The 16,831-nt window shown below is 35.9% G+C and overlaps 2 protein-coding genes across 6 annotated transcripts; one reads left to right on the top strand and one right to left on the bottom strand.

The window, feature by feature from the left end:
* Positions 1–1,210: 1,210 nt before the first annotated feature.
* Positions 1,211–3,469, bottom strand: LOC110817647 (RmlC-like jelly roll fold protein). The gene is made up of 3 exons (XM_022046278.2): positions 3,304–3,469; positions 2,301–2,422; positions 1,211–1,728 (listed from the first exon to the last, which is right to left on the bottom strand). The coding sequence occupies exons 1-3, from the start codon at positions 3,425–3,427 to the stop codon at positions 1,405–1,407; spliced, it is 570 nt and encodes a 189-aa protein (XP_021901970.1). The 5' UTR covers positions 3,428–3,469; the 3' UTR covers positions 1,211–1,404.
* A 1,184-nt stretch (positions 3,470–4,653) lies between these two features.
* LOC110817678 (membrin-11-like) lies at positions 4,654–12,171 on the top strand. Of its 5 annotated transcripts, none has more exons than XM_022046319.2 (6): positions 4,654–5,014; positions 5,297–5,586; positions 9,598–9,934; positions 10,166–10,286; positions 10,395–10,544; positions 11,797–12,171. In XM_022046319.2, exons 3-6 carry the CDS (start codon positions 9,693–9,695, stop codon positions 11,956–11,958), a joined length of 675 nt encoding a protein of 224 aa, XP_021902011.1. In that variant the 5' UTR covers positions 4,654–5,014; positions 5,297–5,586; positions 9,598–9,692; the 3' UTR covers positions 11,959–12,171. The 5 variants fall into 5 exon arrangements, with proteins under 5 accessions (XP_021902011.1, XP_021902012.1, XP_021902007.1 ...); XM_022046315.2 differs by having other exon boundaries at positions 4,655–5,014; positions 9,533–9,934; XM_022046320.2 differs by lacking the exon at positions 5,297–5,586.
* Positions 12,172–16,831: the final 4,660 nt, after the last annotated feature.

Below are 16,831 nucleotides of genomic sequence, written 5' to 3'. Positions count from 1 at the left end.
AAGAAAACACAAAGAAAAAGAAAGAGAATGAGAGTCCCTGTGCATGAAAAAAGAAGAGAGAATTAAAAAAAAAAAGAAAAAAAGAAAGAAAGGAGAGTGAATGAAAAAAGAGAGAGGGAGACGGGAGACACACGAAAAGAAGAATACAAAGGGGGCTTTAATTTTTCTTTATATTTTTCTCTCTCTCATCATCATGACTCTTCAACCAAAGTAAAACCATCCCATTTTTTTTTTTAATTGATTTCCTCTCAGTCTCTCTCACACACACACATCTTATATTGATTTTTAATTACAGTAGATTTAATTCAGAGTTTAATCTATAACTTTTTTTATTAGAAGTTTTTTTTTTATGTTAATTTAAAAGTACATCAATACTTGTTATTAAGGTCAGATGCTTACCTTTGATGTTTACTATTATTTTTGAGTCAATATATTTGGTTTAATTATTAACTGAACTATATATATATTTGACAATTTTAAACACCTTCTGCATCTAAATAAAAGAGGCAAAGTAAATAATAAAATGATATCTAATTAATCAAAAAATTTAAAAGGAAAGCAATTGCTTTACATTAAAAAATCAATTGTTGAAATGGTTGTTGGCTTGAGTCAAGTGCCTTATTTGTCATGGAAAATATTCATTTTTAATGTGGTTGTCGATGCAACTCCTGTGATCAAATGGGTTATAGATATATATGTACACACACACACACACACATATATATATATATATATATATATTCTAGTGCTAGCTTTACTCTCTGCCATAAAAGTAATTAATTCTTATATACTTGTGGGCACGGCTTGACTTTTTGTTTTCTCTCTTTTTCTTCATGGAGACATTTTTTTCCTTTCATATTTTGACATTTAGAATGAGTGAGTTTTGGTAGATGCATGAGCCCAAAGTTTTTCTATTACATTTAGGTTCGAATTTGACCCCACTGATATTTTTGTTGTAGACTGTTAAAGTGCAATAGAAATTATTTTCAGTAAAAATAATATAATATTTATTAAAAATATTTTTAGTAGAAAAAGGTAGTGTTTTGTTTGATAAATAGAATTAATATTAAATATAAAAAAAATGAGAAAATAATAAAAAGTACATAACAATTAAAATATTAATAACTTAAATTTTTTAATAATCTATTATACCAATTCAATTATTTTTATTTATTTTCTCTAATATAAATATTAATTTGAAATCATGATACTTAATTTTTAAAATAAGAAATACTTAAATAACTTACAAGAACAGAAAATTATTAGTAAAACATCCTTTTGTTTTCCTGACTGAACTGAATTGTAAAACATACATCAAACTAGATATTCAAAATTCAAAGCACACCTCCTAATATTACGGAAACAGCATCTCAGTGTGTGATTTCCTAAAAATATACTTCGGTTTCAGTCCGGGAAGGTAAGTAAAGAAATGAGTGCTTCGTGTTCAGGGAAGTGCGAAACGAGCTCAGTGCGTTTTGCTAGCTCAAAGTCCTCAAAATGAAAGGCAGGAGCACAAGTGCACCCCACAAGGGAGTAGTTTCCTTCTGAATCTCTTGGCTTAACTTTCTGCATGATCCCATCTGGGGAAATGGATACGTCATTGGTTGGAAATGAACCAAACCACACGTTTGGAGGAACGGTGTATTGTGGCTGCTGATTTTCTCCTACCAGGTCGGGTCCAAGGCATGTCAGTTTGATTTTCCCATCCGTGTCATTCAGTTCAACCACCTGAAAGAAAAGTGGAAAGGATTAATAAGAGACAGTCCAGTTTGAGGTTGACGAAGTTCTGAAAAAACAAAGAAATTGTTGTCTCTTTTGGATTCATGATGTGTTTTGAGCAGCATAAATGACTGAGTAATTTACCCATTTGTTGTCTAATTTCTCATGTAAACTTCTGTTTCCTGTTTGGACTAGTGAACTCGTGGAATAATGGGTCCCGAAAGGAACTTATTGTAGGATAAGTACACGCAAAGATTATATGTATGCATAAGGCATATATGGCCACCTAAAGTGCATGGATGCATAACTACTTAATCTCTGCTCAAAATATTCATGAAGGCAGATGATTTGGCGGATTGCACAAAACCAAACAGTTTCTAAGCATATGAGTTTTGATATTCACAATTGTCTTTAGGAAAATGGCTGAGAATCCCAACATTCATTTGACTCTCAAAAATCACGGGCAGTAGAAATGTGGCAATTGTTGTTTAACATGAAAAGAAAATTTCGAACCAACTGAAAGGCTGATTGAATGATGCATACAATTTCGTCTATAAGAAATTGAGTCGTAATCATATTACCGTAATAGGTTCCCCCATATAAAAATGCCAGGTCTCCGCGCATGGTATGCGATGAAAACGTGACACACTCCCAGATGGAAGCAAGAAATATATACAAGAGCTGACTGGACGATCTACTTTGTCTGTGAAGAAGGTTTAAAAAAGACAATAACTGAGGGCTAAAAAGAAGTTACATCAAAGAATCTTAAATGGAAACAAGTAAAGTGGGATTTCAAATTGTAACGCATTCAGGATTAAAGTGGAACAGAGAGTTTATTTTTCATTCAATATTATTCATTCTTATGCAAATTATGACTTCTAAAATGAGTAATGACATAATCAGACATCCCTGAATATTGAAATCTGACAAACTATACTGGTTTTAACATTGAAAAGACAAGAAGCTGAATGATTCAACTGCAGACATAAGAAGATTATTAATTATAAATCAGATAAACGTCAAGTGATCAAAACATTGCCTGCTTAACTCTTAATATTTTAATCTTTTGTATAAAACTATTCCATTCCTTAGATCATTACCCCACGCCAAGCAAGGAGTTACAGGATAACTCATGGTTACACACGAAGCAGAATCGTGAATAGACAGCAGATAAAACCCCTCGGTCAGCATCGGATTATTGGATTACGGATTGTAGTATAGACCCTCAGATGAGCGGACTCAAGCGTTGTCACTCATGATTTCAAACCAAATGCAAATCCAATTTTCGATACTAACAGGAATCAGATGAAGGTAAATGACAGAGCTTAGCCCTCAGTTTCTTTTTATACGATATTGACGTGCGAGATTCATTCAAAGCAAATCCGGAAATAAAAGCGCATCCGAAAAAGGGAAGTAAAGAAAGGACATCAATCAATAGGATGGAGACGTGTTAAATAATCAGACAGAGATCCCACAGAGTAAATTTCTAATCAAGAGAAGAAACATAATCATAAAGAACATTAAGAAGAAAGTCAACGGCGAACGTAAAAAGTTCAAAAAAGAAAAGAAGGGGAAGAAAATTACATTGAGAGGGAAGTTGAGATTTGGAGAGAAGAACGGAAGTATCTCTGAAAGTTTCGATGTAAAAACCGCCTTCTGGGTGGGGGGTCATCTTCAATTTTTTTGCAATCTCGGATGCAGTAGCCATGGATGGATTCGTTCTCTGCGATTATGAGATAGATTTATAATCTTTTATAAATTAAATATATCAGAATCTGATGCAGCCATATCCCTGGCAATAATATAATATACATGGATATAATATTTTAATTATTTTAAAAATTAATTTTAAGAATTAAATTAACAGATGCATGTAATTGATTTGTAATTGGTTTAACACATACATCTAATTAGTTATTTAGAAAATTAATTTAAATACACGTAAAAATAATTAACTATTTGGAAAATGAAAGTATTCAGTATTTTATGGAGAAACGATCTGGTCGATTATGCGTAATGGTAATGGGCTGGCTGAAGAACCTGAAATCACCTCTTCAGTTTAATTTCTTGGGCATGTCTCACTTCCATACCTATACGTGGCATCTGGTGATACATTTCCCGTCTCTTAAGCCCCAGGAAAGCATTCCGTAGGCACAAGTAAACAAATATATACATACCGTAAATACATTTATACATCGTACACATACGCACGCATGCAAATATATATATATATATATACACACACGTATAACAACTATACATCATATGCAGGAAAAGATGCATATGTGCTGCATAGGGTATACACACACATATGTAATAACTCTCGTATGGTATATGTATTGATAGATTTACATGTACATAAAAAGAATTTTATAAGTATATTAATCATAAAACAATTAACATATAAATTAAATAATTACTGCGTAGAATAAATCTATCTCATTAATAATAGTTTAAGTACATGAAAGAGAATATATCCGAATTTAATGTTATCAGTATATAATATTATGTATATATTAATTAATTATTAAATATTTAATAATGACTGTATAAATGATGATTTATAATATTTTAATTTATATACTACTTTTCTTTATTTTTTTAAGAAATCATGTATTTGGTTATAGGATCATCAATATATTTATTTTATATAATATTTTTATTTATTATATATTGTCATAATTAATAGTATTTTAATTTTGATATGATAAGAAATTAATAGTAACAATACAAATATAGGTTAAAAATTAATATTTATAATTCATTGTTCAACAAATTTTTTTTTTTATATTTTTTTTATATAATTGGTTTCCTAATTAAAAAAATAGAAAAACATAAATTAAAGATGTGCCAACAATGCGTTGACGTGTCGGCTTGTGATTGGAAAAAGTGATGAATGACAACTGAGATAGGTGTTTCCCTCTTCTCTCTGGCATTTAACCCACCTCCTTCTCACCCTCCATTCACAAACCCCCTGCCCTCTCCTCACTCTTTGCTGACCTTCACCCATCAAACGACCAAAATTTCCCCTTCACGGACCAGTGCTATCCGTCGCCGTCCAGATTCTTCTTTTGCCAATCACCTTCTTCTCTCCCGCTCTCTGCCATATCCATAAAACCCTCTTTATTTTTTTTGTTTCCTCAACCCACAACATCGTGCTTTCCTTTTCTTCTTTCCCATCACCGAGTGACCGACACACTTGCACGCCCTAATCTACGCGAAATATTTTTCGATTATTCGGGAGAATCTCGGTCTAGCATTCAGAAACGACGTCGGCCATCTTCTCTCAGATACGGTGAATTCATTCTCCTTCTTACATACATTCATTATATCTAGTTATGAAATTATCTGTATATGATTTCTTTTTCATTTTGCGATAGTATCTAGTCATTTCCTTATGCATTGCTGCCTCAAAGAATCCAAAACTTATAACCCAATTTAGAACACAAAAAGGACCAAAATATTTCATGTACATTTACATTGGTTATTGTATTATTTCTTCAAACTTTATGTTTTTATTTTTTATTTTTTATTTTTATTAAAAATAATTAAATATATATTATCTTTTACACGTCAGAATAGAGGTGATTTCGGAGAGGAGAGAGCTCTAAGGATTCATTCTTGGGAAGGAAAGACAAATGGAAACTCTGGGGAGTTAGAGGGTTTGAGAGCAGAAGGCAGAGTGAACAGGAAAAGAGAGGGAAATCGAGAGAGGGAGGAGGAGGATTTCGGGGTCTTGAGGTTCCTGAGAGAGAGAAATTATAGAAGGATTGAAGAGTGTTCTGCTGAGGAAGCGGCAGAGGAAAAATATTTTCCTTCCACATGTTCGGCTAGCCTGAAGTCATAGGGAAAAAGGGATCTGCTGCGGTATAACCAAGCTCACTTTCTTTTTCATTTATTCTAAAATAGATCTCTGCAGATAATAACTTGAACTTGGTTCTGGAGTCGACTGAACAGTTAGAACGGAATTTTATGTACTTGATTTGTGATTGACTTTGGGAGTATGGAGTATGATGGGTTTGCAAACTTCTTACGAGCATGAATTAATGCCAATGCAACTGTCACGTTACTCTTTCGTTAACAATGGTCAGAGTCAAAGATTTCTTTCTGTTTGTTCAGTTTGCTTTGTTCTAGATGCTGTGCCATGCATCCTTCGTTATTGTAGAATAATGATTTTCAATTGGGCGTTAAGGAGATTTCTTTAAATTTTAAAATTGATCAGATTTTCAGCATTTCATTTTGTCAAGCTTTTCTCTAATGTTTCTTCTGTGTTGATGTGGGGTGAAAATGAATGTTTGGGTTGATGCACCTTCGTTTTAAGCCTTTTTACTTCTGTTTCTATTATTGGGTACATGAGGGAGTTTAAGTTACTATTTGAGCATGCATACAATTATGTTTAGTGGATTTTGTTTCCAATGGAGTTTGGTTTCTGGTGATTGTTTTGGGCATTTTGTCCATTTCCTTCTATTTAGCTTTCTATTGTAGGTTGTTTGGTAATGTGCAAGCAATATTTCTTTTCAGTTGTATTGTCTATTGTTTGCACAAGGGATATAAGTTGTAGTTTGACTCCTATTAGTCGTTTGGTTTGTGCCACAGCCTGCCTCCAGCCTCCCATTTTAGATTCCTTTATTGTGTTGATTTTTGTTGGCATTGATTATATTTTATTAATTTTGTTTGAAGTCCAAAGTGGGTTACAGAAGTTTTTAGTTGCTGCCATTGTTTATTTTCCTATTTAAAACTTGGTCCTAGGTTTTTGGTATTAAAAAAAGTACTTTGAATGTCTAATTTGATGTTAAAGAAGATATAGGAGGTTGAAGAGCATGTGCTCAAAAATTAGAGGCTAGTTGTGATTTATGCATATACCTTTTGAAGATTGTTTTCTCTTGATCACTTTTTTAATTTCATTAAAATTAAAATAGAAAACTTTTTCAGCGAAAATCTATGAACATATGCATTTATATATGAGACTATTTCGCAAACCCAAATTTCTTTAAATCGACCAGTGCATGTTTTGGTGTATAATTCCAACTTAAATGAGTTAATGGCAACTCCCTTTGAATTTTATTGAAATATTATGTTTTTCCAGTGTCCTTTTTTTGTCTTCCATCATCTGGTGGTTGTAAAAAATGGTATTTCTGGTTCCTTGAGGACAGAGAGAGAGCAGGCTAGGGCTTGAAGTGGAGAGTACGTACGGATTTTTGAGTCTATTAAATGAAGGAGGCAGACAGAGAAAAGGGGGGTGGACACAATATCTGAAAATTGAGAGGGAAAAATTGGAGAGAAGTGTTAGCTTTCTAGGTTAGAAAGGTAAGGAACAGAGAAAAGAAAAAAAAATTTCTGGGTTTATCTGGGAATTTAAAATTGTGAAGGAAGAGATCATATTTGGGTTTTTTGAGTGAGAAGCAGTAAGAAAAAGGAAAGGCAAGGAGAGATCCACATTGTCTAGGGATATTCCGAGTCTTGCAAATTTGCTTCCTTTTCTTGTTCCATATACAAATTTCCAAGGCAGTATGAAACTTAAAAACAGGATAATAGGTTTTTTTTTTTGAAATATTAAAACAGGATAGTGGATAGGTTTTGATTTTGTTTGGACAGTGATGGGTTTCTATATCATTTGAGTATAATGCATGATGCAATTTTCCCTAAATTTTTTTTAATAGAAGTTTTCTTGCTGAGAGCATAAATAGGTTTAAATCAGTGAGGACGTTAGAACATTATTCGTGTTTATATCTTTCCTTTTGTTTTGGATTAAATCAGAAAGAGATTGTTGTTAGAAATGTCACTGTTTTGACCCTTGTTCATTCACTGATTTTTCATTACTTGGTCATTGAATTGATGTCCTATTCATGGTTTATTCACCGTTTTCTTGCTTCCTGCCTAGCATCCATGTTCTTTTTTTTTTTTTTTTAAATAAAGTGTAAATATATATTAACAGGGTACCAATGGGAGTACCACCCATTTGCAAATTTACAAAGTTACTAGGGTATCAATAACATCTCCAAAATCCTCATCTCTAATGATGTCATGACTCAAAATAATGTATCCAAAATAATTAAACCATAACTCTCTTAGTCTATTAGTATCCATCTCTATTCCCTTCAAAAGCTCTCCTATTCTTTTCTTTCCAAATGATCCAAAAAATGGTTAAAGGAATGATCTTAACAATATTCTTTTTCAGGTCTATCCCATTCCAAGCCTTCTCATCAAAAACCGAGTCTGAAACTACCAAATTGATACCGAGTAGTCTATAAATCTGGCACCGTAGCTCATGAACAGCCTGGCAGTGAAGAAGTGACAGCATGATTCTTCCGCTCTCTTGCACATAAAACACCCATTAACCACAATCTGTCCTCTTGTCTTCAGCTTATCAAGTATCAATATGTTTTCTCTACTAGCCTCCCACACAAAGAAAGCAATTCTAGACCGAACTCTGGATTTCCAAATCTGGGTTGAAGGGAAGAGGGGTGTGTTTTTCTGCCCAGCCCCCACAGTCTGCCTATAAAACGATTTTACCGTGAATCTAGCATCCATGTTTTGAAAGCTAAAATTTTCCTTCTTTTGGGCTAGAAATAGTAGAGTTTTCTCACTGTTTAATCTTTTTTTTTCGATAAATAAGGAAGATGTGTTACTCTTTATCATCATTTAGGTTAAAAATCAAACAGAGTGATATCATTTGGAATAGTAAAGTTTTGTTATTAGATTGACTGGGTCCCTTGCTATTTGATATTGAAAATTAATTTATAGGATTATATTTTCTTGATTTTTTGAAAGCTTATGTTTTCTTAATTGTTTTGATTTATTACAAGGAATACTAAAAGCAATAATAATAATGGAAGGAACATTAGTTCCTTACCTGAAGGTTTATCAAAGGAGGAATAAAAAGGAATAATTCTTTTTCTGTGTTTTTTAATGTTTATTATGTAATCTCTATGTAAGTGTGTTTAAATAAGTGTCAAGTATGTATAAAGGTAGGAAATAAGTCTATTATAAGACAAATGAATTTTCTAGCATCCAATCCCTTTTTTACTCTAGAGACCATAGGATTCTCTCTATCCAATGAATCTTAATTATTTTATTTAATTTCTGAAGATAAATAAAGGTAGAAAATCGGAAAAAAAATTATCCAGTTATACCTACTGATTTCATCATGAGTTGTTCCATAGTGTAATCTGCCAGTAGGGATTGTAACAAATAATATAAAGAAATATAAAATAACAACAACAACAATAATAATAATAAGACAATAAGAATCAGTTTTATCTTACTGAACCCTTTTTCTGAGCGAGAAATGATGGAGAACTTGGAAGAAAAAAGAAAGTCTTTTTTCCTTGTATTATTTCACACTCGTTTAATTTATTTTTCTTCACGATATATTTTAACTTCTCATTTTTAATTTGTGGATTGAATTATGAACGAATGATATTATCACACATTTGCACCCTAGATAGGACTTTAATGGATATGCTTGCAAATTACACCATTATTTAGTTTACATCACGGGTAGATGCCTCACACCTTCTTACTCCATATTATTCCTGAGCTAAGAATCTCTAAATTAAGACAAATGAATTTTCTAGCATCCAATCCCTTTTTTAATAGGATTTGGCGATTCTTTCTATAATAAAAGTATTTTAGGTTTCTTTTCACCTCGTGGCCTGTTGTGACAAATGGAAGATATGTATGTATTTTCTTTTCCACTTCTATCTGTAAAATATACGCAGATAGGGCAAATTTTATTACTTAAGAAGACATGAAGCTGGAATGTGTAAACTGCTTTGTACTACTGACAGCTCAATTCCCTTAAAAATTGCAGGTGAAAGATCTGATTCTAAAAATTCTTCAAATCTTCTTTCTTTCTGTCACATTCTCGACCCACAGGAAGTGATAAAGCAGGAAATTACCGGCAAGACTCTCTTACTCTCTATCTAAAAGCAGACGTGCTGAGTATTAAAGAGTGTGGAGGCAATTTACCAATGGAAGGAGGAGGTGGAGGCGCGACATTGTCTGATATATATGGCAGTTCTAAGCGGCTGCTCCTGCGAGCCAGAGACGGGATTGAGCATCTCGAGCGCCTTGACTACTCCACCACCATGGATTCCACTGACCTCTCCTCCGCTGTCAAGAAGGACATCACCAAGCTCCGCTCCCTTTGCTCAGAAATGGATCACCTCTGGCGCTCCATCTCTGCCCGACCCCAGCGTGATCTCTGGAAAAGGTAGCTGCAAAAAAAAAATAAAATAACCTCTGCATGCACATATGTCTTACAAATGCATGCACAATTTCTAACAAATCCATTAGTAAAAAAAATTAAAATTGTTTTGGTTAAATAGATGTATTGGTGATTGATGAATGAGTTCTACTCTATATTGGATTAATTGATGAATGATTCTATTCTTATACACGTGTAAGGTTGTAAGTCAATAGAATGCTACTTATGTTGACACAGAAAAGTTGAACAAGTAGTGGAAGAGTGTGAATCTTTGAACCAAAGTTTGGAGAGATACAATTTGAGAAGTCAGAGAAGAATGATGGAAGCCAAAGAAAGGACAGAATTGCTTGGAAGAGCTGTATGTTTCTCTATTCTCTAGTAGTGATTTGAAAAGATTAATGATATTGTGGTCATTGATGGCTTCACTTTCTTGTTACCATCTAATAGAGTTTATTTCATATTCTAGAGAGGAGGCTCAGAGCATGTATTGACAGTGTTTGATGAGGAAGCCCAAGCAATGCAGTCAGTCCAGAACTCAAAGAGGATGCTAGAAGAATCTTTTGCAACTGGAACAGCTATCCTTTCAAAATATTCAGAACAAAGGGAACGCCTGAAGGTATTTTTCTTTCCTTTTAGCCTTTTGCCATGCACTTCTCATGAACATGAACTGAGAGATAGGAGACAAAGGACACAGTTCCGTGCAATGGAGCAAAGGAGATAATATGTACTGTAATTCTTAAATAACCGATAGTAGACTTGTGGTATTGAGGTGTCAAAATGGATAACATGAGAAATGGGTTATCAATCATGTGCTTTGAAATAAAATTATAATGGTTCAGCAGTCCAGGGTCTCTGATGCACCTTATGTACAAGTGGTGTTTCCTATCAGGACATGCGCACTGGATTTAAGTTGGTAAAAAGAAGTTGAAGCTGAAATGTTTATCTGGATATGTTCTTCTGATTTATATAATTCAAAATTCAGTTAATCAATCCAATAAGGAATATATTTTGCCATCATTTACTGAGGTCTGAAACAAAGGAAAATTTGAGCTCTGTAGAGTTGGTAGAAACTAATTTTATGTACTTTATTGCATTAGAAGATTCTGTTAATTTATGTCTATTCTAGACCCGGGCAGTAGCCTCGTAGTTGTGGGTACTTATGAGGATTGCAATAACCCAACCCAAAAACAGAAGTAATTGCTAATCTATTTGTTGGGGACTTGGATTATCGTAAGAAGGCTGATAAGGTTAGAACATGTTAATATATGGGAACTGGACTATCTGCATGACTAAGCAGTTGTATTGAGATTTCTGTTTAGTCTGTTTATAAGAATGAATCAAATAACATTTTCATTGTCTTAGCTATCTACCTCTGTTAGTAGTATAAAACCCTGAAAACAATACTTAATAGAATTCTATTAGTAATTGAAAGTGCAATGTTTTCCTTCTTACTGATTGGGAGAGGAATACAGGTTGTGCCCAGCCAATTTTATGAAAAACAGAATGGAATTAAGTCTCCTTTGGTTCAATTTCATTCTGTTTGATTAATTCTTGTACTTGTACATTAGTTTCTGAAGTGTGGAACTATAACATGATTTTAGACTAGTTTAAAAATGAAGTTTAGGAATTATTAACTAGAAATGAAATAAGAATTAATCAATTGGACAGTATGTGTTGTGGACCTGTGACTTCTCATGGATTATAGTTAGTAAAAACTAAATCCAGGTCAATTGTTGTTCCTTAGGCTAATCAATTGTGAGAAGAAATTTATTAAAAAACAAATGGACAATTTTTATGCACACTGACATGGTTTTTGCTTCTAACAAGTTGATCAAAACTTGTAAAATTTACCTAAAATTTATGTTCAGAGGGCACAACGGAAAGCTCTGGATGTTCTCAATACAGTGGGGCTCTCAAACTCGGTGTTGAGGCTAATTGAGAGGCGGAACCGAATGGATAGATTGATCAAATATTTGGGAATGTTTTTGACAGTTGTAATCTTGTTTTATTTTATAAGGTGGAGTAGTTGATCTTCTCCAAGTTGTTAATGTACATGAACACTTTGTCCTTCTGTTACAAAGAGATTCTAATCTGCTCCTGTTTGGAGGCTGCTGTAGTTGTTGATGCCAACAGATACGTATAAAACGCTTGCATAAAGAGCTTTTACACCTTCTGAAACTTGTAAAGAACAGTTGGATGAATTCCGTTGCTTACATTTTCTTCAAATATTTTTGTCATTGTCATCGGACACTGTTGCCTTCACTTTACTCCGGTGAATTATGGCATTGTAGCTTATAAGCGTCAGTTCTGGGCCCTGACCTCTCTCTCTCACTAGAGAGCAGGTACTGTTTTGTTTACTGCCACTTTGAAGATAACCTTTTAGCTTATTGATGCAGTTAGGGTAAGACTGATGGAGGGGAATAGAGGAGAAGAGGGAAGGGGGATAAAGGGCTTTATTTACAAGTTAATATTTTAGATTAAATGGAAAATGAAGGGAAATTGATTATCTTATATCCGCTAGTAAATAAAAAATCCCTCTAAATTAAGATAGCAAAGTAAAGGTAAACTAGATTAATATATTTCTTATACTAGCATATATAAAATTTATTTTTCTTTCTATGTATATATACATACTGTTTATGCATATAATATTTATACATCATTATAAATATTAGGTTGCATTAATATACATAATGTATAATACTTTAACATAATCTCTAAATGCATACTTCAAATAATATTATAAAAATAACTTCATAATTGATACCTCTAATCATAAAATATTTTTTAATACATACACTTTATTTCTTGTGTAAACATTAGAAGACTAGTAAATTTTTTCCCCTCAAAGAGCAGCATGAGACATTTACTACTACAAAAAGCGGATTAGGACACGTCTCAGTTACCCCAGAGGTGAAAATATATGTCATTAAAGACAGTAGACCGAATATAAACAGACACTTAAAAAGTATGTAGACCTAGAAAATAAGAAACAACTACCATTGTAACGGCCTTGGAATTCTTAAATAAAATATGTATATTAAAAAGGTCAAATGCGGAAACGTAATAAAAATTTTGATTAAACATTTATTACACTAAAATAAAAAACGTGTTCAAAGTATAAAAGAACAAACTAACTAAAAGAGAAACTCGAAAATAAAAGCTATAAATATGACTATGGAGTCTTCAGGCGTCCCCTTCACCGTCTTCCTGCGGAACGGGTTCGGAAATAATGTATTCCTGATTTGAAATGATTAAATAAGGAATGAGCTACACCAGCCCAGTAAAGACATCACACTATCTCACCGAATACAAAAAGACCAATGGAGCATAATTTACAACAAATTCTTTTATCAATAATAAAATCCTTTACTATCTACTTATCTCGGTGAAATTCATAAAATAATATACGAAAGCAATAACATTATCATCATCATGAAATCATATGAACTGTATAACATAATACTTATCACGTCTTTTGCAATTCAATCATTACACAACATATTTTTCCTCATTTACCAGCCTACTAGTATCCATGGGGATCCATAGGGGTCCCGCTACCCGTGAACCCTTAACACTTGTAATCAGATTCCAGGGCCGTCCTCATAACCCGTCCGGTGTGGGCACCAAAACTATAAACCTCAATACCCCGTCCGGTATTGTAACGGCCCCGAAAATTTAGAATGGAATGTATATTAAAAATATCAAATGCGGAAGCGAAGTCAAAAATTCGATTAACATCCCTTACACTAAAACCAAAAACGTGCTCACAATATAAAAGATCAAACTACCTAAAGGAGAAACTTGAAAGTAAAAGCTACAAATACGGCTATGGAGTCTTTAGGCGTCCCCTTCGTCGTCCTCCTGCGGAATTGGCTCGGGAATAAGGTCTTCCTGATCTGAAATGATTAAATAAGGAATGAGCTACACTAGCCCAGTAAAGACATCACGATATCTCACCGTCACGGAGGTAAAGGTGGGTAGAAAACACAAAAGACCAATGGAGCATAATTTACAACAAAACCTTTTATCAATAATAAAACCTTTACCATTCACTTATCTCGATGAAATTCATAAATCAATATACGAAAACAATAACATCATCATCATCATGAAATCATATATATAAACTGTATAACGTAATACTTATCAAGCTTTTCGTAATACAATCGTTACACAATATATTTTTCTCGTTTACCAGCCCACTAGTATCCATGGGGATCCATAGGGATCCCGCTACCCGTTAACCCTTAACACTTGAAATCATATTCCAGGGCTGTCCCCATACCCCGTCCGGTATGAGCGCCAAAGCTATAAACCTCATTACCCCGTCCGGTATGAGGGTGAAACGGGTCGTCCCCATACCCCGTCCGGTATGGGCGCCAAAACACATAAGATCTCCATACTCCGTCCGGTATGGGAGACCACAATTCCGGTAGGGTTCCTTACGGACCCGGTCCGTCCACCATCTCCTAGGATATCTAGTCAGGCTGACCACATTATACAATTACCCATTTACATAATCTTTCATTCTCCTTTCTCTCAGTCAGCATTATCAATCCACATACAAACAAGCAAAACGGTAATTTATGCCAAACAGACAACATACAGCATCAATATCCCAGTCATTCAATTCATAATCAGTAAAACAGTAAAATATGCACACGAAACTATAAAATGAAAAACATCAAACCTCATACTGCATTTAAAACTGTAAAACAGGCCAAATAACAGTTAACCGACAAACACACTAGACTCGGACTCCATTAGTGACCTTAAGCAATTTCACACATTCGTTGGTTCATGAAATACCGTTTTATCATTTATTGAACTTTAATACCGTGATAGGAAATAGGGTGAGGGGTCCTTACACTTTTCGAGGTCCGAACACGGCTTCACAGTGCGCCTACAGGCTGTCCCTAATATTCCCTGAATTTTTCCCGGGGAACTGAAATGCACTACTGGTACCTGCACGTGTTCCAAAAAATCCCAAATTAGGCCCAGGGCCCATTTCGGCCAATATCACATTTCTGGCATGGCGGCTCCGCCGTGCTCCGGCGACGACGCTGCCGCTTCGCCTCGGTTTGGTCGTTTCCGGCCGAATTCGGCCACACTTGCATCGATCCTTGCGATTAAACAACTCTAGGGCCCTCGGGGGGCAAAAAAATTACGGAAAACCGAAGCTTACCGGCGGCGGTGCTCTCGGGTGCGGCGGCTCTCCGGTGAAGTTCGTGTTTTGGTGATTCGGCTCCGATCAACCTGTAGAGAAAAGAATAGTGATCACGGTGATATAAAAATTGCATTAAACGGAGGCCGGGAAGGGCCTCATCGGAGGCAAAAACCGAGGAGGGACGGGGCGGCGCCGCTGGCTTTCGGCCGTTTGGCCGGGATTTTGGTTCCGATTTGGCCACTGGAGAAATCAGCGTGGAAAAACGAGTCGGGGTATGAAATTTACCTCGATTGGCGGTCAGAAATCTCCCCGGTGCGGCGGCGGGTGGGTGCGGCCGGCTCTGGTTCGTCTTCTCCGGCGAAGGCAGGCGGCTAGGGTTTTGTGGTCTGGTGTGGGGGTTCTATTTATACTCTTTTGCCTTTTGATCTTAGCCGTCCATTTTGATTTAATCTGAACCGTCCGTTTTTTATTAAATCTGGGTCGTCCGTACGATTAAATCTGGGCCGTCCGTGCGCGCGATTGATCTGGACCGTCCGATCGCGCGCACGCGGATCGCCAACGTGGCCCGTCCCGGATCGACGTGGTTTTGCCATGTGGCAGGTCCTGGTTGGCCAGGACAGCTGACTGGGTCTGCTGACGTGGTTGCTGACGTGGCGCGCGCGTTTTTTTTTTTTTCTTCAATTTCCCGGGCGCTACAGCTATGAGGGTGAAACGGGCCGTCCCCATACCCCGTCCGGTATGGGTGCCAAAACACATAAGGTCTCCATACTCCGTCCGGTATGAGAGACCACAATCCCGGTAGGGTTCCCTACGGAGCCGGTCCGTCCACCATCTCCCAGGATATCTAGTCAGGCTGACCACATTATACAATTATCAATTCACATAACCTTTCATTCCCCTTTTCCTCAGTCAGCATCATCAATTCATATACAAACAAGCAAACCAGTAATTTATGCCAAACAAGACAACATACAACATCGGGTTCTCAGTCATTCAACCCATAATCAATAAAACAGTAATATATGCACACGAAACTATGAAATGAAAACATCAGAGCTCATACTGCATTTAAAACCGTAAAATAGGCCAAACAACAGCTAACCGACAAACACACCAGACTCGGGCTCCATTAGCGACCTTAAACAATTTCACACATCTGTTGATTCATGAAATACCGTTTTATCATTTATTGAACTTTAATATCGTGATAGGAAATAGGGTGAGGGGTCCTTACTTGTTTCGGGGTCCGAATACGGCTCTACAATGCGCTTACAGGCTGTCCCTAATTTTCTCTGAATTTTTTTCAGGGAACTGAAACGCACTACTGGTACCTGCACGTGTTCCAAAAAATCCCAAATTAGACCCAGGGCCCCTTTCAGCCAATATCGCAATTCCGGCACGGCGGCTCCGCTGTGCTCCGACGATGGCGGCGGCGATTCGCCTCGGGTTGGCCATTTTCGGCCGTTTCCGGCCGAATTCGGCCACACTTGCATCAGTCCCTGCGATAAAACAACCCTAGGGCCCTCGGGGGGCCAAAAAATTACGAAAAATCGAAGCTTACCGGCAGCGGTGCTCTCGGGTGCGGCAGCTCTCCGGCGAGGTTCGTGTTTTGGTGATTTGGCTCCGATCAACCTGTAGAGAAAAGAATGGTGATCACGGTGATATAAAAATTGTATCAAACGGAGGCCGGGAAGGGCCTCATCGGAGGCAAAAATCGAGGAGGGGCGCGGTGG

This window comes from Carica papaya, chromosome 7 (genome assembly GCF_054855325.1).
Source record: "Carica papaya isolate Zhongbai chromosome 7, ASM5485532v1, whole genome shotgun sequence".
NCBI classification, from domain to species: Eukaryota; Viridiplantae; Streptophyta; class Magnoliopsida; order Brassicales; family Caricaceae; genus Carica; species Carica papaya.
This window is presented reverse-complemented; position numbering and strand designations above follow the sequence as displayed.

Coding starts and splice junctions, on each gene's coding strand:
- LOC110817647 (XM_022046278.2), bottom strand. CDS start 3,427: ATGGCTACTGCATCCGAGATTGCAAAAAAATTGAAGATGACCCCCCAC. Junction 2,423..3,303: donor ATCTCAACTTCCCTCTCAAT/GTAATTTTCTTC, acceptor CCTTCTTCACAG/ACAAAGTAGATCGTCCAGTC. Junction 1,729..2,300: donor ATATGGGGGAACCTATTACG/GTAATATGATTA, acceptor CTTTTCTTTCAG/GTGGTTGAACTGAATGACAC.
- LOC110817678 (XM_022046320.2), top strand. CDS start 9,693: ATGGAAGGAGGAGGTGGAGGCGCGACATTGTCTGATATATATGGCAGT. Junction 9,935..10,165: donor CAGCGTGATCTCTGGAAAAG/GTAGCTGCAAAA, acceptor ATGTTGACACAG/AAAAGTTGAACAAGTAGTGG. Junction 10,287..10,394: donor CAGAATTGCTTGGAAGAGCT/GTATGTTTCTCT, acceptor TTCATATTCTAG/AGAGGAGGCTCAGAGCATGT.